Genomic DNA, 20,664 nt, shown 5'->3' on the forward strand with positions numbered 1-20,664 from the left:
AGAGAGACGGCGGCAAAATGAAAAGTAATGTGTGGTGCTGAGATGGGGTGGAGTAGAGATGGAGTAGGGAGGAAACGATGTGGAGGTAGACACAGATTGTACGAGAGAGAAAGGTGGTGATGTGGGATATAGAGAGGTGTATTTTAAACAGAGAGGTGAGGTAGACAGAAATGTGGTGAAAAGGGTTACAATAGAAATTGAGTGGTGGAGGTGTAGAGATCAATGAAGAGAGAGGGAAAGAAAGGGGTGGGGTAGAAGAGCTGGAGTGAAGTAAGGGGGGATCTAAGACAGAAAGATAAGTGAGGCCTATAAATAGAGGTGGAGAGTAATAAAACAGTTAACATAAAGGTAGTGAGAGAGTTGGGGAACAATAGATCTGTGGTTTAGTGACTGGTGAGGCAGAGAGAAATGAGGCAAAAAAAGATATGTAAAATAAAAGGAAATAAGAAACGGTGAAGTAGAAAGGTATCGAGAGGCAAAATAAACAGAGGGAGGTAAGATGAAGAGAAAGTTAGAGGGAAGTAGACAAAAAGTAGAGAGATCAGTAAAAAAAAAAAGTGAAGGCAGATAGTGAGATATGCTAGAACAAGTGATGGATGAGGAGAGAAAGGGGTAGACAGAAAGAAAGTGGGGAGACATGGACAGAAAGAGGGACAGTCAAAGGCAGACAGACGGAGAGAAAGAGAGATTATTATAAAAAGTTAGAGGCAAACAAAAAGCGAGAAATCATTTTATCAGGTGACCTAGGAATATGGAGAATTTTACATTGGTCCAAATTGCGCATTCTTTAAAATGTCTCTGGATGTTTTCATTCTCAGGAAGGCTGGAGAGTGTGGAAGGTGGCCCAGCCACAGGAAGGTAAGGTGGGAAGCTTGAGAGGGAAGAACAACACCCAACATTATTAAAAACCTTATAAGAAATTCAGATATTGTCTCCAAGTATTCCAATGTGTTTAGAAGAACCTTTGCTGTCCTATTTAAAGCACATTTGAAGTGGCAGCTGCTTAGAAGTGACAGTACTGATTGAATGTGTTCTAAATAACCTTGTGTGCTCCAAAGGTTTGGGAAGGGGTCTGCTACGCTTGTTTCACTGTTGAGTTCTAGGGCCTAAGCAGCAGTGAGTGTACAGGGCTTGTAACCAGGCTACGGCCCATGGAGGCTCCAAGGGTGTGTTGGCTCTTACTAGTAATGTGATCCAGCAAGATGACACGAGTGTTGTGACTGCTGGTAACATTTGGTGTGACCTGCAGGTGAACTGTTCTAATAAAGGCAAAAACTAAATCATCTTTATGAGGTAGGAATATTGAGTACTTTTCAATTGGGTAAAAGTGACATTTGCATACATTCAGGCCCTGGTTTATACATTTTCACGCAAAACTGGGCTAACGCAGTTTTGCGTAAAAAAGTATACTGCTGGCCAGCGCCATCCCAAGACGCCAGCTGAGCGTCATATTTATGGTATGATGGTTGCCAGCGATAGCCCGGCTAGCGTCATGAAAAAGAACGCTAGCCGGGTCGGGGAGGCGTAGGGAGAACAGCAGGTTGTGGGTCAAAGGATGATGCTAATCTGGTAAGAGGCATAAAAATGCCTCAAACCAGACTAGCGTCATCCTTTGACGCACAACCCCCATGAATATGACTCCTCCCTTAGTAAAGACAGGAGTCACACCCACCACCCCAATGGCCATGTACGGGGGCACAGGTTAGGCCCCCCTATGGCACTTCACATAAATATTTGAAATACTCACCTGAACTTACCTGTCTGGCCTGGGATGGGGTCTCCCCATCCACTGGCGTCCCTCTGGTGTGGGTGGTGGCATCCGTGGGGCTAGGGAAGGGCACCTGTGGGTCCATTCCATGGTCTCTGACCATGGAAATAGGCCCACTGCTCCCCTAATGCCTGCCCTGACCCAGGCGTTAAATAATGGCGCTAAGCAAGCTTAGTACCATTATTTTAGGCCCCCTTTCCCCCATGTTTGATTTTAGCATATGGTGATAAATATGGCGCTAAGGCCATATTGTCATTTTTCAGCACGGGAACGCCTACCTTGCATCTCATTGATGCAAGGTGGTTTCCCGATATAAAAAAATGACTTTAACTCCATGACTTTGGCACTAGACGAGTCTAGCGCCAAAGTATAAATGTGGAGTTAGGTTTGCAGTGAATTTGCATTAAAAAAAAGAGACGCACATTCGACTTAAACACAGTATAAATATGAGCCAAAGTGCTTACAGAATTGCACAGTGAAGCCTGTATGAAAGCCCTTGGCCATCCTCTACAAATACAACCTACAGATAAACAGGTAAGTGTATCACGTGTTGTAGGGAAATGCCTCCCTTGGCATGGTTACCCCCTAACGTTTTGCCTTTTGTTGACGCTAGTTATGATTGAAAGTGTGCTAGGATCCTGCTAACCAGGCCCCAGCACCAGTGTTCTTTCCCTAAACGGTACCTTTGTTCCCACAATTGGCACAGCCCTGGCACACAGATAAGTCTCTTGCCTTGTAACTGATACCCCTGGTACCAAGGGCCCTGTGGCCAGGGAAGTTTTTTAAGGGCTGCAGCATGTATTATGCCACCCTGGAGACCCCTCACTCAACACATGCACACTGCCTCACAGCTTTAGTGTGCTGGTGGGGAGCAAATGACTAAGTCGACATGGCACCCCCCCTCAGGGTGCCATGCCCACATCCCACTGCCTGTGGCATAGGTAGGTCACCCCTCTAGCAGGCCTTATAGCTCTAAGGCAGGGTGCACTATACCACAGGTAAGGGCATAGTTGCATAGGCAATATGCCCCTTCAGTGTCTAAGCCAAATCTTAGACATTGGAAATGCAGGGTAGCCATAAAGAGTATAAGGTCTGGGAGTCTATCAATTACGAACTCCACAGTTTCATAATGGCTACACTGAAATCTGGGAAGTTTGGTATCAAACTTCTCAGCACAATAAATCCACACTGATGCCAGTGTGGGATTTATTGAAAAATGCACACAGAGGGCATCTTAGAGATGCCCCCTGTATACCAGTCTGACTCCTAGTGTTAGGCTGGGCAGTTTCTGCCAGCCTGCCACAACCAGGTGAGTTTCTGGCCATATGGGGTGAGTGTCTTTGTCACACTGTGGCCAGAAACAAAGCCTGCACTTGGTGGAGGTTCTTCTCACCTCCCCCTGCAGGAACTGTAACACCTGGCGGTGAGCCTCAAAGGCTCATGCCTGTTGTTACGGCGCCCCAGGGCATCCCAGCTAGTGGAGATGCCCGCCCCTCCGGACACAGCCCCCACTTTTGGCAGCAAGTCCGGAGGAGATAATGAGAAAAACAATGAGGAGTCACCTACCAGTCAGGACAGCCCCTAAGGTGTCCTGAGCTGAGGTGACCCCTGCCTTTAGAAATCCTCCATCTTGATTTTGGAGGATTCCCCCAATAGGAATAGGGATGTGCCCCCGTCCTCTCAGGAAGGAGGTACAGGGAGGGTGTAGCCAAACTCAAGGACAGTAGACATTGGCTACTGCCCCCAGACTTAAACACACCCCTAAATTCAGTATTTAGGGGCGACTCTGAACCCAGGAAATCAGATTCCTGCAACCTACAACAAGAAGAAGGACTACTGACTTGAAAGCCCTGCAGAGACAACCGAGGCGACAACTGATTTGGCCCCAGCCTTACCGGCCTGTCTCCAGACTCAAAGAACCTGCACAGCGACGCATCCAGCTGGACCAGCGACCCCTGAGGACTCAGATGACTGACCTTCACCTGAAGGACCAAGAACCTCCAGAGGACAGTGGCTCTGTCCAGAAACAGCAATAAAATTGCAACAAAGAAGCAACTTTAAAGAGACTCTCACTTCCTGCCATAAGCGTGAGTCTTCACGCTCTTCACCCGACACCCCCGGCTCGAGTTTGGAGAAACCAACACTGCAGAGAGGACTCCCAGGCGACTCCAGCTATGTGGACACCCTGAGTCGATCTCCCTGCACCCCCACAGTGACGCCTGCATAGAGGATCCAGAGGATCCCCCTGACCGCGACTGCCTGGTAACAAAGGAACCAAGCACTGCACCTGCAGCCCCCAGGAACCAGGGGAACCGCCTACCAGTGCAGGAGTGACCAGCAGGCGGCCCTCATCGTAGCCCAGTCGGTGGCTGGCCCGAGAAGCCCCCCTGTGTCCTGCCTGCATCGCCAGAGTGACCCCCGGGTCCCACCATTGATTTCTACAGCAAACCCGACACCTACTTTGCACACTGCACCCGGCCGCCCCTGTGCCGCTGAGGGTGTGTTTCGTGTGCTTGTGTGTGTCACCCCCCCAGTGCTCTACAAAACCCCCCTGGTCTGCTCCCCGAGGATGCAGGTACTCACCTGCTAGCAGACTGGAACCGGAGCACCCTGTTCTCCATAGGCACTTATATGTTTTGGGCCCCCTTTTGACCTCTGCAGCTGACTGGCCCTGTGGTGCTGGTGCTGTGGCTTTGGGGTTGCCTTGAACCCCCAATGGTGGGCTGCCTATGCCCAGGAGACTGACTGTGTGAGTGCCTTACTTACCGGAGAAACTAACGATTACTTACCTCCCCCAGGAACAGTGATTTTTGCAGTGTCCACTTTCAAAATAGCGTATTGCCATTTTAACCAAAACTCTGTGTACTACTGTTTTAAATCAAAGTTCTATACTTACCTGTGTGAAGTACCTTGCATTTTATGTACTCACCTCAAATTTCAATCTTGTGGTCCTAAAAATAAATTAAGAAAATATATTTTTCTATATCAAAACCTGTTGGCCTGGAGTTAAGTCTTTGGGTGTGTGTTCCTCATTTATTGCCTGTGTGTGTACAACAAATGCTTAACACTACTCTCTGATAAGCCTACTGCTCGACCACACTACCACAAAATAGAGCATTAGTATTTTCTAATTTTGCCACTATCAACCTCTAAGGGGAACCCTTGGACTCTGTGCACTCTATCTCTCACTTTGAGATAGTATATACAGAGCCAACTTCCTACACGTGTAGTCCCAGGTGCAGAGTTTGCATCATAAAAAATTAAAATACAACACTTGCACGCTCCCACTCAGGAAGCAGAGCCAGCGTAGCACATCACAAACTACTCTCTACTGCTCACCTTCTCATGCACCTTTTATCTCACTAGTGTGTTTTCTCATTTTCACTGCGTTTAATCTCTTGACCTCTCTTCCACTCACTGATGGTACTACATCTGTAACCATCTTGCCTGCCCTTTTACCACAATTGTACTGCTTCCACCCAGCACTTTATTTCTAATCTTCTCTCTTCGTGTCTTTCTGTGCTTCTTACTCTTTCAGTAGCCATTTCTCTGTCTTTTACTCCTTCCTATCCCACACCTCACCGGCTCTATGTCCTCCCCTTCAGCCTCTTCTCTACCCTTTCTCTGCCCCCTTACTTTTAACTTCACTCTCCTCGTCCTCCCTGTGCCTCCTCCTCAGGTAGCCCCAAAGTTCGTGGGCTCTCAGGAACAGCACTGCTGCAGGGCATCTGCAAAAGGCCTGAGGGGCAGGGACAAGGGCAGTGCAATGCCCTGTCCTGCAAGGAAGAGTGTGGTGAAATGACCTGCCTCGCCTGGGCTCCAGTGAGGCTCAGGGCACCACCCCATGCCTATCATGTGCTGGAGGAGCAGGGGATGGGTGAGATAATCACACAGCCAGCCTCATGCTGAGGAAAGGTGTGAAAATGGCTTTTCACAGCTGTGCTTCGGTGATGCTGCTCCTACTCCCTCCAATTTCCAGGCTCAATCTGCTCACATTATTGTGTGTCAACAGCCGGCCGAAACCAGCCCCTCACACTGTTTATGGGCCTGCCCTGCAGGGGACTGTTGAGGATGTTGTTGGCCCCTGCTAAGAGGTGAGGGGACATGATTACTCCTGTCCCTGCTGCAGGCTTCCAGAGAGCGTACTTAGGCCCCAGAGAATTACTGCAGAGGCGGGACTCTACAACGCATCCTGAAACCACTCAAAACGGGCACAACTGGATGAAAGAAAATCAGCCCACGACTGGGCCTCAGGCACCGGCCCATCGGCCGTTGCCCGAATGCCCGGTTTACCAATCGGACCCTGGGTGTAGCCACAGTCCCGAAGGTTCAGGACCCATCACGCATCCAGGAAGCCCATGTCTCAATGAAACGCACAAGAAGGGACAGACATTCCTTGTCCAGCGCCCCATGTCCTGAAGGTCCTGTCCAGTCCCCAATCCGCCTCTGCCTTAAAGTCCCCCCAAAGAACCCATTACCGTTCGGGAATTGCGTCACTATGGCTCCTGTAGCATCGGCAACAGAGGTAATGTTCAATTATGATATTTATTCATGTGCACTCTCAGTCTTGCGGTATGCAGAGTCAATAACCCCGCTCCCGCCGTTCTGTGCCCCTTTTAATCCCTCTCTTCGTACGTCACTCTGCCCCCACCAATTGTCCAGGAGCGTACTTATGGATTCGCCCAGAAATGGAGAACACTACAGCCCCCAGTGTATGCAGCAATAAAAAAGTTTCGAGCATATGCAATAAGAATTTTCAATTCTATCAAGGACACGGAGGCGAGGATTATGCTTCTCCTTCTTTGCTGTTTATTATTTGCAAAATCACAGCAGCCAATCAAATACAACTCTACAAAAAAACTACAACTCCCATGAACTTGACGTTGTTCCTCACTACCAATGGTTGACCATAGTGCCACATATCTGTTCTACCTGCCAAACTTCCTCCTCTTTCTTTGCAGTGAGAAAACGAAAGTCTCAAAGTGATAAGACAGTCTTAATGAAAAACTTGCCATTGGATCCAACAACGAATCGATCGCTTCCTCACAATGACACGGCACCATAGCAGAAAGAAGAGGTATTCTTCCTTAATCGCATCATAAGGACTTCTGACCGGATGTTGGAATAGAAGAAAACATATACGTTATACACAGTTGTATAATTGTATGAATACACCATGCAGTATTAGAATAAGAAAAAATGTACGTTGCATCAAATATATCGAGAGTTACAAGACCATGATGTCACAATGGCACTGAATCACATGAACCTATATTGAACACCAAACTGATATAATTTGTCTGGGAGGGTAAATTACATCCATTGGGTGGGATAATCCTCGCCCCTGTTTCCTTAATAGAATTGAAAATTCTTATTGCGTGTGCTCGAAAAGTTTTCATTCTATAGCAGGACCGGAGGCTTGGATTATGCTTGTTTAAAGCTGTTGAAAAACAAACAAGGCTACATCCAAAACTGGTTTATGAATGTAGAATCAGATGACCAGTCTGCGCCCCTCATTATCTCTTGCAATTGAGAACCAAGAGAAAAGGATTTTGATGCCATGGCACCCCTCACCGAGTGGACTCCAAAGACAGAGGTATGTACTCCTGCCTCAACAGGATCCACCTCTCCCAGCGAGCTAAGGTTGCAGAAGATATCGGGTGAAAGGGTTTCTGAAGTGCAATTAACAATTGACCCCCAGGAGGTCGACAAAACTCCCTAGTGCGGTCTTCATACTCTTTTAAACACTGTACCACACAAAGTTTGGAATAGTCTGGATAACTAGGATAGGTTACTTGCCTTGAACTAGTCTTCGTTCTCCTGGAAATCATAAAGGTTACTCCATACGGGAGAAACACATGACCCGAAATATCCAAAGCTCTCACATCAGACACCCGTCTGCCTGATACCAAACACAATAAGATAGTCAATTTGGCTGATAACTGTTTTCGGTATAAATCTGCATTACAAGGCCAGTGTCGCAAGAAATTGAGGATGACATTTACATCCCACAGGTGCGTGTACTTCAGTTGAGGGGGGTTAGCCAGATGAATAACTTTCATGACCGCGACACAAGAGGATGCTCCCCTACTAGTTTTCCATCAGGAAATACATGACCCGCGGATCTGTAATTATTTACCGGCTTTCAGACGCTAGTTCTGCCAAAAAATTGATAGGGTAACAACTGGGGCTCCCAAGAGATCCAAACCCCGAGAGTTGCACCAGCCCACCCATCGGCACCATGCAGAGGCTTACCATCTATGGGTGGAGTCTGACCAAGATACTTTTATGAAGGAATTAGATTGCTCTGAAAGGCCTGTCAGACACCAGTGTTGCCTGAAATTTGCCAAGCCATAACATGCAATTTGCCTTGGGTCAAAAGAGGATGTGTCTGCCCTGCTGGATCCAGCAATAATTCCGGGATTGGGGGAATTTGGACTGGATACTCTCTGGACATTTCCAGAAGAACTGGTAACCACGGCTGAGGTCGCCAAAAGGGGGTAATCAGAATCAATTCTGCTTTCGGCTTGATCAACTGAGACACCACCCTGGGTATCATCACATAGGGGAGAAAGGCATACAGGAGTAGCCCTGTCCCCTGTTGGAGAAAGGCATCTGTGGCCATTGCCAGGGGATCTGGTCTCCATGAAGAGAACTGTCGCAACTGGTGGGAGAGGCAAGACGCAAAGAAGTCTATGTGACACTGACCCCATTTGGCTTGGAGGGCCCAAAATACCGAGGGATGGAGTTTCCACTCGCTGGAGTCCCTGAGGAATCTGGAGTTACAGTCTGCTATCGTATTGCACCGGCCTGGCAGATACTCTGCTGTCTCTGAGATCTGGTTCTGAAGACAGTAATGCCAAAATGCCTTTGCTGGCTCTGCTAGGACCCGTGACCTCGTCCTGCCTAGCTTGTTGACGTATCGTACTGCTGAAACATTGTCCAAGCGCAGCAGAACGCAACTATTGGAGCGAGGGGCCTGAGTTTTTAGGGCAAAAGAACCTGCCGAAAGCTCCAAGCAAATTATGTGTAACTGCAACTCTTCATGCGACCAACGCCCTCCGGTCGAGACGGAATCGCATCTGGCTCCCCAGCCCCAGCTGCTGGCGTCATATTCCAGAATGATATCTGGGTGAGTACCGAAAATGGCCCTGCCGTTCCATGCTGCCATGTGGTCAAGCCACCATTGAAGCTCACACCGTGTCTCAGATAAGTTTTGTGTATGCAAGACCCTTTTGGAGGTGACGGATTTTTAGCCGCTGTAGCGCACTGTAATGTAGGGGTGCTGGAAATATGGCTTGTATAGAAGACGCTAAGAGCCCCACTATCCTGTCTAGAACTCGTAGGGATATCATGTCTTTCTGGAGCGTGGACCCTATCTCTTTCTGAATTGATTGTAACTTCTGGGCCGGAAGAGATAGGAGAGAAGAAATAGAGTTGATCTGGAAACCTAGAAACTCCATCTGGCGGGATGGTGTCAGACCATTGATTGTCCCACTGGAATTGCAGGTATTTCCTGTGAGGGGTAAATATCATGATTGTGAGATAAGCATCTTTCATGTCGAGGCGTACCATCCAGTCGCCCTCCCTCAGTATGTCTCTGAGCTGAAGTATCCCTTCCATCTTGAAATGTCAATATAGACCCCAGGAATTGAACTCCTTCAGATTGATCGCAGGCACGACCCTCCACCTCTCTTGTTTACCGTAAAAATGTTGCTGCAGAAGCCTGAAGGATCCGGCTGACACTGAGCAATTGCATCCTTGAGTAACAGCCGTTGAACTTCTTGCTGAATAAAAGTTAGATCGAGTTGGGAAAAATGTATAGGAGGTGACAAAGACCTTTTTCGAGGTACCCCAAAGAATTCTAGATGGAAATCTACATCCGTCTCTAGAACCCATTAGTCTGATGTCAGCGCCGCCCAGTTGTTTAGGAAAAACCTGGTCCTCACCCCCAGTGCTACCAGGGCAGGTGAAATCAAGCTTACTTTGAGGGCTGGAGCCGGAGCTGTAGTTGGGCTTGAAACCACCTCTGTTGAAGCGGGCATGACCTGCTCGGGCTCTGGCCGGGTAGAATGTGTCTTGGGGAGCCGAGAATCCCTTGCCCGTAGTATTGTAGGAGGGCTGAGGGCTATTGGAGGCGGCACGGCCGTACAGGCGCCCTCGAAGTCTGCCGGCCCTGGCAAAAACCCGATTTCGAAAGACTTTGTTCATCGAGGTTTGGGCCTTATACAGCGCAGTAAATGTATGAACGAACTTACCCAGATCCTTGACAAATTTGTTGCTGAATAAGAGGCCATCGGCAAGGGGTCCAGGTTCTGCACTGGCAAGATCTGCTAACTTCAGGTCGATCTGAAGCAGGATGGATTTCCTCCGTTCTATGGAGATAGTGCAGTTGGGGTTGCCCAATAGACAGAGCGCGCGCTGCGCCCAGCCGGCCAGAGTGTCAGGGTCCACCTGTGAGCCGGACTCCTTTGCTGCCACCGCTAAGTCCAAGATCTTACATAGTGGACCAGAGAGGTCCAGGACCTTGTCTTGGCAGGACCTCCAGGACCTATCAAGACCTTTTTTGGGGCACCTTTGCGGAGCGTTTCAGGAATGTCGCTAAATTTTGGTTCAGCTCTGGTGCCAGAGCCACCTTGTCGGGATGTCGGGGCTTGGACATTCGGACCGGAGCCGACTCCGGACGTCTTTGTCCAGGGGTTTCCTGATGTGAGCATGGGCATAATCCATCACTGCAGGAAGGGGAATTCAGTCTGATGACCTCGGGTGAATGATGTCGTCAGGGTTAAAATTGAGGGCAGAGGAAGAGCCGGAGGCTTCAAAGGGAGTGGGACCACACTGTCCGTCAAAGGAGTGTCTGCGTCGTTTGTGGGGATGTGACTCACTGTCGGAATCTGACTAGGGCGCAGAGGCGTCAGAGGCATCGTCTGGGGAGTGATACGAGAGGGCCTGGGCGCTGGTGCTGAGTATTGGTGGTCGGAGCAGGACTGGAACTGAGAGAGGCGGGCCATGTGCGCGGAATGGGGCCATTCAGGTCCTGGGGACGGGAGACGGTCTCCTGATTAGTAGAGGAAAAGGCATGGGGTTACCATAAGTAGGGTCCGTAAGTGCATAGCGCTTAAGTTGCCTGGCGATAGGCTGAAGCACAACTGCCAGAGCCCGGTTCACAGATTGCGCCACTAAAGCATCCAGGGCATGGACAATGTCCTCAGCCAGGAGCAGGTCCTCCTGTTAATTAAAGAGGACTGGGTCTTCCGGCATCTGTCGCTCACTCATGGTGCTGGAATACAGAGGTATTATGAAGGAACTCTTGTGAGAGTACAACGGGGGGGGATCCCCAAGCGTGACCTGGCCGTGCAGGAGGCAACAAATGAGGAAGAAGCAGAAACTTCTAGACCCTCCTCCTGGAGGATTATATATACACAGCAGTATGTATATATGGAAAAGGTAAATCTTCCCCCTCAGGCAAGGCCTGTAATAGCCAATTATACAGCCCTGGCGAGTGGGCATGTGGGGAACCCTTCTGCTCAACCAATGAATCAATCTGGAGCCTACCCAATGACAGCCCGGTCTCTCGGCGTGAGCTCACTGTCAGTGTTCTGAAACGGACAAAAAAGCCCGAGGTGCGAGGAGTGCGCATGTGGGGCGAGCCAAAGAAAGGACTAATGTCCTTGCGCTGTTAGCTGGGTGCAAACGCTCAAAAGCGGCCAGTCACGCAGCGGGAGAGACTGGCAGGCGCGGAAGACTCAGGTCACCGCGATAGTGCTGAAAGGCAAGAGTTTAAGCAAAACAGTACGAAAAACGCTAGAGAAATAATGAGAAACTTATCTGTGTTTCGAGCAGCAAAGAAAAAGGAGGAAGTATCGAGGCTAGAACGGATATGGAGCAGTACGGTCACCCATTAGTAGTGAGGAACGACGTCAAGTTCATGGGAGTTGTAGTTTTTTTGTATAGTTGTATTTGATTGGTTGCTGTGATTTTGCAAATAATAAACAGCAAAGAAGGAGAAGCATAATCTGAGCTTCCGGTCCTGCTGTAGAATTTGTTTGTAAGTGCCAAAACAGACGAGAGTAGCAGACGCTGATCGAGTTCAGTTTAGTATTAGCATAATTGACACAAACCATTTCGAATTTTAACACTGTTCTAACCACAAACACAGAGGTAAACAACAAACATTCTCAAATGATAGTTTTTCCACTCTGATGGATGGCCTTTTTGTTCCACATGAAAGGTTGTCTAAATAGAACATGCTCTATTATGTCATAACAACGATAGTTGGAGTTATATGCACGTTAATAACACAACAGATGCAGGTACATGAAGAATAAGTATTAAATACAATCTGAAAATGACAGCTGCAATTGTTTGCAGTTTTTCTCAAGAAACCGCTTATAATGCAAGACCCAAATAGACTGCATGATGGCATGCAACACGTGAATTTATAGAAGACATGAATCTGCTAAATATTTATTACTTGTAAATTATGTATTTTGTCTTCTGTGAGACAGCGATAATCGCCAGTTTCCTCTATGTGATCAAGTGACATATTTTCTCTCCTCCATTTTCAGATTCATGAGACCATAGAGTCCATTAACCAGCTGAAGATTCAGCGAGACTTTATGTTGAGCTTCTCCCGTGACCCGAAAGGATATATCCATGAATGGCTGCGATCCCAGAGCAGAGATCTCAAGGTGCGAACTGTTTGCCTCTCCGTGTACAGCGAAAGTAGTCAGCCTTTACTGTGCTTTGTACATGTGCCATTGAACTGAGGGTCAGCACTCCAGTTTAGAATCTAATCATTTACTGGAAAAATATTCTTACTTATTTGTATTCCAATATATGTTTCTATGCAACCTTACAACCGAAATGTAACATCTCACAAGATGAATAAGTTTGGGAGAAGTAGTCATTTTCACAATCCTTTCCACACTATGCCAACACGTGGCTGGTAAAGCGTCTGTTCGAAGTAGTGGTGGTCTGCTGACACCATATTCACAATTGAACACTTTGCCATGTTGAATAAGCAGCTGTCACCATCATGCGGAGTTCTGAAAGCTTTGCCAGTTAGGGTTTCCTTGACAAATAGGGCTTCCTTGAACTACTTTGCATGCTCAAATGAACAAACTGTGGCAAGACCATAAGGTCTCAACTATGCGAGAACTATTGGCTTTGCCAATGTGTTTTGGACATGCTGTTCATCACCGTGGCTTCTGGTCAGCATAGCTAAAAGTTAGTGCATAGAGGAGAGTGGCGTAGAGTGAAATGGCAAAGAGTGGAGTGGAGTGTCAGAGAGTGTTGTGTGTTGATGTGACAATGTGGAGCCGTTTAGAGTAGCAGAAAACTGGAGTGACACAGAGAAGAGTGGACTGGTGTAGAGTGTATTGGCGTAGAATATTGCAGAGTATAGTGGCATTAAGTACAGTGGCACTTAATTCAGCAGCGTACAATGCAGTAGCGTAGAATAGAGTGTTGCATAGAAGAGTTCAGTGGCGTAGAGTGCAGTGGCATAGAGTAGAGTGGCGTAGAGAGGTGTGGAGTCGCATAGAGTTGAGTGATGCAGAGGGCAGTTTTGCAGAGTAGAGTTGAGTGGCAGAGAGTGCAATGGTGTAGAGAGCAGACTAGAGTTGACTGGTGTAGAGTAGCATAGAATTATTCAGAGTACAGTATAGGGCCATAGAGTGCAGTGGCGTAGAGTGGAGAATGGCAGAGTAGAGTGGTGTACAGTTCAGTGACAGAGAGCACAGTGTTGCAAAGTAGAGTGTCAAAGTGCAGTGATGTAGAGTGGAGAACAGTGAGGAAGAGAGCAGTGGCGGAGAGTACAGTGATGCAGATAGAGTGCAGTGGCATAGAGTGCAGTTGTATAGAGTACATTGGCGTAGAGTGCAGTGGTTAAGAGTAGAGTGCAGTGGCATAGAGTGGACTAGAGTGACATAGAGTAGATTGTTTCAGAGTAGAGTGAAGTGGCGTAGAGTGTAGTGGTGCTGGGTTTAGTGTAGTTGCATGGCGTGGCATAGAGTGTAATGGCATAAAGTGGTGTATAGTTAAGTGGCACAGAGTGCAATGGTGCAGAGTAGATTAGAGTGGCGTACAGTGGATTTAGGTAACGTGCAAGGGCCTAGAGTTAAGTGTTACAGAGTAAAGTGCATTGGGGTATGGTGTATTGGCATAGAGTGCAGTATTGCAGAGTGGTGCCGAATACAGTGGCGTAGAGTGGATTTGTGCAGAGTTGATTGGTGTGACCTAGACTGCAGCGGTGTACAGTGCAGTGGGGAAGAATGCAGTGGAGTAGAGTGGTGAAGAGTGCACTGGCGTAGAGTAGTACAGGGTAGAGTAGAGAGGCATAGCATAAAGTGGCTTAGAGTGCAGTGGTGTGGTGTAAAGTGGAGTGGTGCAGAGTAGAGCGCAGTGGTGTGGGGTGGTGCAGAATAGAGTGGAGTGGCAAAGAGTGGAGTATTCATGGTGTTGTAGCACACTGCCATTAACACACAACACATTTTCAGTTAAAATGACCATTACATTTGCACAGACATACAGCTTTACTAATACAATTATATGGTGCACAGACGTAACCCTGAGAAAATTGCACCATCTAATTTAATAATTCATTTTGACCATATTGGAGTATTTGTTTCCAACAGGTAAAAAATGTGTTTCATTTGTGCATTCATAATTCTGATATATTCTGAAATACTTTCACAGTTCATTTAAATGTTGTCGTGTGCAAGAAAAAAACTCTTTCAACTCCAAGTATCTTGCAAGATTGTCACATAAATCACCTCACTCGGAAGTCTGAGAAAGAAAAGTAAACAAGTGCCCTTGGAAAACAGCAAGTGTGACAAGATAAGAACAAGATTTAAAGGTCTTTTAACAGAAAACGAGTTTGTGAAAGGATTCATTAAGCACAGTTTCAGCAAAGGGAGGGACAAACTGAACCTTGAGAACCTAAAGCAAATAAAGCAAACAAATGGAAAGCCAGCAAATCAAAAGCCAGAAAGTGAAGTGTGAGCTACAAACCATAACGCCAATGGTAATCAACAAGGTGAATACATTCCTAGTTCAACATTCTGAGAGTGCCCCATATGTCTTTAGCAAACCAGACAGCTGCGCTGTCTAGTAGGTGCAACCTAAATAGGGGGCATATTAATTTTGATGAAATGTTTTGGCAGTTGTAGGAGGCTGGCCTGGCTTATAGTGGGTACCTTGTGGTACTTACACCTTGTGCCAGGTCCAGTTATCCCTTATTAGTAGAATAGAGGTGTTATAGCAGCTTAGGCTGATAGAGGTAGCTATAGCAGAGCAGCTTAGGCTGAACTAGGAGACATGCAAAGGTCCTACTATACCACTTATATCACAAAGCACTATATCATAAGAAAACACAATACTCAGAGTTACTAAAAATAAAGGTACTTTATTTTAGTGACAATATGCCAAAAGTATCACAGAGGATATACTCCCTTAGGAGGTAAGTAATATACACAAAATATATAGACACAAACCAAAATCAGGTAAGTAACTGTTAGAAAAGTAGTGCGAACAATGTAGAACACAATAGAATGCGATAGGGAGAAATAGGTCTAGGGGCAACACAAACCATATACTTCAAAAGTGGAATGCGAACCACGAATGGACCCCACACCTAGTGTAGTGTGTTGAGGGTTGCTGGGAGTGTAAGAAACCTCTAAGGGTGTCCAAGATACCCCATCCCAAGACCCTAAAAAGTAGGAGTAAAGTTACCCTACTACCCCAGAAAGACAGTAAAGTCGAGATAGGGGATTCTGCAAGGACAACAACCGACTGCAAAACACTGAAGACAGATTCCTGGACCTGGGGACCTGTAAAGGAAGGGGACCAAGTCCAAGAGTCACGCAAGGGTCCAGTGGGGGCACGTACCCACTAAACCCCGGGTGAAGGTGCAAAAGGGCTGCCTCCGGGTGGAAGAAGCCAAAGATTCTGCAACAACGGAAGGTGACAGGAACTTCTCCTTTGGTCAGAAGATGTCCCACGGCGTGCTGGAGGATGCAGAGTTGTTTCCACGCAGAAAGACCACAATCAAGCCTTGCTAGCTGCAAGAGTTGCGGTTGAGGATTTTGGGTGCTGCCAGGGCCCAGGAAGGACCAGGAGGTCGCCCCTTGGAGGAGGAGACAGAGGGGCGCTCAGCAACTCAGAGAGCCCCCGCAGAAGCAGGCAGCACCCGCAGAAGTACCGGAGCAGGCACTTAGAAGATCTGAGGACAGCGGTCGACTCAGAGTCTCAAAGGAGTGTCCCACGACGTCGGAGTCCACCTCAGCGAGTTAGGCACTGCAGGACGGAGTGCTGGGGACCCAGGCTAGGCTGTACGCAAGGACTTACCTCCACCAACCTTGGACAGAAGGGCCACTGGACTGTGGGAGACACTGGGACCCAGCTCCTGTGTTCCAGGGACCACGCTCATCAGGATGAGAGGGGACCCAGAGGACCGGTCATGCAGAAGTTTGGTGCCTGCGTTAGCAGGGGGAAGATTCCGTCGACCCACAGGAGATTTCTTCTTGGCTTCCAGTGCAGGGTGAAGGCAGCAGGCCTCAGAGCATGCACCACCAGGAAACAGTCGAGAAAGCCGGCAGGATGAGGCGCTACAGTGTTGCTTATAGTCTTCTTGCTACTTTGTTGCGGTTTTGCCGGCGTCCTGGAGCAGTCAGCGGTTGATCCTTGGCAGAAGTCGAAGAGGGAAGTGCAGAGGAACTCTGGTAAGCTATTGCATTCGTTATCTGAGGAATACCCCAGAGAAGAGACCCTAAATAGCCAGAAAAGGAGGTTTGGCTACTGAGAAAGGAGGCTTGGCCACTGAAAGAGGTAAGCACCTATCAGGAGGGGTCTCTGACATCACCTGCTGGCACTGGCCATCAGAGCAGTCCATTGTGCCCCAACACCTCTGAATCAAAGATGGCAGAGGTCTGGGACACACTGGAGGAGCTCTGGGCACCTCCCCTGGGAGGAGCAGGTCAGGGGAGTGGTCGCTCCCCTTTCCTTTGTCCATTATCGCGCCAGAGCAGGGCTGGGGGATCCCTGAACCAGTGTAGACTGGCTTATACAGAGATGGGCACCATCTGGGCCCATCAAAGCATTTCCAGAGGCTACTCCTCCCCAGCCCTTCACACCTATTTCCAAAAGGAGATGGAGTAACACCCTCTCTCAGAGGAAATCCTTTGTTCTGCCTTCCTGGGCTGCCCAGACCCCAGGGGGGCAGAAACCTGTCTGAGGGGTTGGCAGCAGCTGCAGTGGAAACCCTGAAAAGGCAGTTTGGCAGTACCCGGGTTCTGTGCTAGAGACCCGGGGATCATGGAATTGTCCCCCCAATACCAGAATGGTATTGGGGAGACAATTCCATGATCTTAGACATGTTACATGGCCATGTTTGGAGTTACTATTGTGACGCTACACATAGGTAGTGACCTATGTGTAGTGCACACGTGTAATGGTGTCCCCGTACTCACAAAGTCTGGGGAATTTGCCCTGAACAATGTGGGGGCACATTGGCTAGTGCCAGGGTGCCCATACACCAAGTAACTTGGCACCTAACCTTCACCAAGTGAGGGTTAGACATATAGGTGATTATAAGTTACTTATGTGCAGTGAAAAATGACTGTGAAATAACGTGGACGTTATTCCACTCAGGCTGCAGTGGCAGTCCTGTGTAAGAATTGTCTGAGCTCCCTGTGGGTGGCAAAAGAAATGCTGCAGCCCATAGGGATCTCCTGGAACCCCAATAACCTGGGTACCTAGGTACCATATACAATGGAATTATAAGGGTGTTCCAGTGTGCCAATGAGAATTGAAGATAGTCACTAGCCTGCAGTGACAATTGTGAAAAGCAGAGAGAGCATAAACACTGAGGTTCTGGTTAGCAGAGCCTCAGTGAAACGTTAGGCACCACACAGGGAACACAAACAGGGCATACATTATGAGCACTGGGGTCCTGCCTGGCAGGATCCCAGTGACACATGGGCAAAAACAAACATACATACAGTGAAAATGGGGGTAACATGCCAAGCAAGATGGTACTTTCCTACACCATCATTATAAATATATCTTCCAAGTAATTAGGAACCATATTTAGGCTGGCCTGTGTGCTCCTCAGATAATTTGTTCAGTTTCTGGAATTGTCTATAAAGATTGCTTTCAGTGCCCCACGCTGTTCTGCCCCAGTCACTTGATGATGGATTCTGATTATATTCTTTTTGCACTCTGTGTGCATCTTCACCAAGTCATACTCTTGGCGGAGCGTATTGTGTTCTGTAAATCTGTTGATCTGGAATATTTTCTTCTATGCATTTAGGTGGCATCGCTCCAGTGTCGCATTTAGCTTCTCAGGATAGGCAAGATGGCCATATGTAATTGTACGCAATAACGTTGCCTTGCTAACTCTCTGGTTAGCCTCAGCAGTGGGAGATTTTAGCCTGTGGTATAATTTAGAGAGGGCGCAGGTCATTCTCCACGCTTTACCAAATGAGGGGACCTGGTGCATGTTTTTGCCTGTGTCTGATATTCAGACCCCAACCTAATTATACTTACTTGCTGACTCTATCTTTAAAGGAAGTAGGTTCCATTCCAGTTGAAGCTTTTTGGTTCTGTGACCGAAAATTAGGACCTTGTTTGTTAAGCTAAGCTAGCTCCCAGAGAGGATACAACTGGAGCAGAAGAAGTGCAAATCACTCTTTAGGTTATGCATTTATATTGACCAAGCTAAAACTAACAGTGAGAGTCTTTCTTCACCTTCTACTGCTCTGAAGATAAAGCACATAAAATGCTAGCGTAGCTGGCTTTACCCCTGCGAGCGGTGGCTAAATTCCCCAGGCACAGCACATTCTACTAGGCATGGCTCTGATACCCAATCTGTCTGAGTCACAGGTGCTGGATAGCAAATCTGGCTGGATCCCCCTCTTTTCCAGCTCAGTCTTTCACCAAATGAAATATGTTTCTCCTATAGTCACAAGACATAACTTTATTCTTCCAGGGACTAGGAGAAGCTGTGCGTGCCCCATTCAATGATGACTGCAGAACCATCCCGTGTGGCTGGATGATTATGTCAGCTGCACTAGTCGTCACTGTAGTGCAGGCGCCTGGATGTGTTTCAAGCGGGTGGGGCCAGTGAGAAGGGGGAAAGAAGAACAAAGGCACACATCTGGACTAGATCAAATCTCCCATCCACGGCGGGCATCCCCCTTGTGGAACCCTTGTTGCCTGTTGCATCATTAACGTTTGTTACAGTAAAAATTGGTATGCTCTATTCTAAAATGCTGGAGTGGAGAAATAAACGTTGAAGGAAACAGTCGATGAAGGCTATGAACGGGGTGGCAATTAAACCTGTTGTGCTAAAGCTTCAGTCTTTATTTATTTTTTACATTGTGTAGCCAATGTCCGATTTGAAGGAAAATGCACTAGTGTGGAAAGTTTGAGGCAATAGGACGCATCTAAAATTATATTGCCAAGCAGTAAACATTTGCCTTGAAAGAACTTCTGCATGTGAAAAAATATGAATGGTGTATGAGAGCAGAGCACATTCAGTTGAAGACGCTTGCTTAATGTATTTCACTCGTGTTTGAAGTAAAAACTGCTGCCTATGTACCCAGTTTACTGTGGTAAAGAGTAGTTTCATGCACATTTTTTTGTTTTGCTGTGCAAGAGAAGAAATTATAATAACCCCATCAGCAGTCAGGATCTTCCTATGGTACTTTTTGAGATCCTTTGGAACTGTTCACTGTTTAGCAGGATGTGAGACAGCGCCACCTATAGAAGCTTATGACGCATAAACGAGTCAATTTTTAGTTTGCAGCGTTTAGAGGAGGGGTCTGCCTATGTTTTGCTCCAAGAGAAGTGGTATTTGAAGCGTACAAGCCTTCTGTATTTTCATACTGTGCTTTACTGACCTTGATCATCTTCAAATTTCACAGCTGCCTCTAGATGAGAAGGTCTAGGGTGAAGAAAAATGAGCACGAAAATAATTGTGATCTAGTTTGCAATGGGCTCTGTGACAAATACACTCTTCATCAGTGCTTGTTTATGAGGGACGTTTCTCAGGGGCAAGCATGATCTTAATGTTAAGTTTAATACACACTAAAAAGAGAAGATCCAAGATAACTTGTCATGTGGCGATTGTGGAGCACCTTAACAAAAGTCATTTTAAAACATATACGTTGTCTTCTTGTCCTGTTCAAAATTAACTTTTTCAGCACTACTTTGGTTTTGTATTTAACGTGGTTTTGCAAAAGTACATAAAAAAAAGAAAATGCACCTCCTTTTTAGGTTTCACCCGCAGTGTGCCTGCGTTGTCAGCAAAAGCTATTGTAAATTTAAAAAAAACAGAAAGCTGAAAACAGGGGTGCAGCCCGTTCCATGCTTACTGTTACTTACCATTGGTTGGCCTCCACATAACTCTCATTTCCTTGCTTCACATTGGTCACTATCTTCTGCTGCTTCCACTTTCTCTTCGGTTCTCCCGATAAGCTGGTCGTTCACGTAGTTTGGACTAAATATAGTTTCTGGTCTCTGCTGCCAGTGCCCTTCCACTGGCCGCTGCTTGTAGATGTACTTTATTCTTTATCAAACACTCCTTAAGAGTGCATGTGTTTGCTGGCCCTCTCTACCCCGTCCCATCCTTACCAACCCCTCTCCCAACCTTGTTGTTTGCCCTGCCCTCCCAACCCCTTCCTCTTTTTGTTGCTTGTTGCCGTTATGTTTTGCAAATGGAGGCGACTTTTCATATGAGGAAGTTTTGAGCCACCTACATCAAACAAGGAAGAAGAAGCCATGTGCTTCAGAGGTGGCTTGTAAAGTCTTACAAACCAGATGTGTTTCTAATACGTACCGGTCTGAACTGAGCAAGCATATTTGTTAGATATTAAGCAAACCGACAGTGCTGT

At 47.3% G+C, this 20,664-nt stretch overlaps 1 protein-coding gene across 4 annotated transcripts in view; it reads left to right on the top strand.

Annotated features, from left to right (window-relative positions):
- The window catches only part of SMARCD3 (SWI/SNF related BAF chromatin remodeling complex subunit D3), a 2,604,506-nt gene that overhangs the window by 2,371,811 nt on the left and 212,031 nt on the right, over window positions 1–20,664 (top strand). For all 4 annotated transcript variants that reach the window (XM_069210707.1, XM_069210708.1, XM_069210706.1 and 1 more), the window contains one exon: window positions 12,337–12,459. In XM_069210707.1, coding sequence (XP_069066808.1) covers window positions 12,337–12,459 — 123 coding nt within the window. The remainder of the gene's footprint in view (window positions 1–12,336; window positions 12,460–20,664) is intronic.

This window comes from Pleurodeles waltl, chromosome 10 (genome assembly GCF_031143425.1).
Source record: "Pleurodeles waltl isolate 20211129_DDA chromosome 10, aPleWal1.hap1.20221129, whole genome shotgun sequence".
NCBI classification, from domain to species: Eukaryota; Metazoa; Chordata; class Amphibia; order Caudata; family Salamandridae; genus Pleurodeles; species Pleurodeles waltl.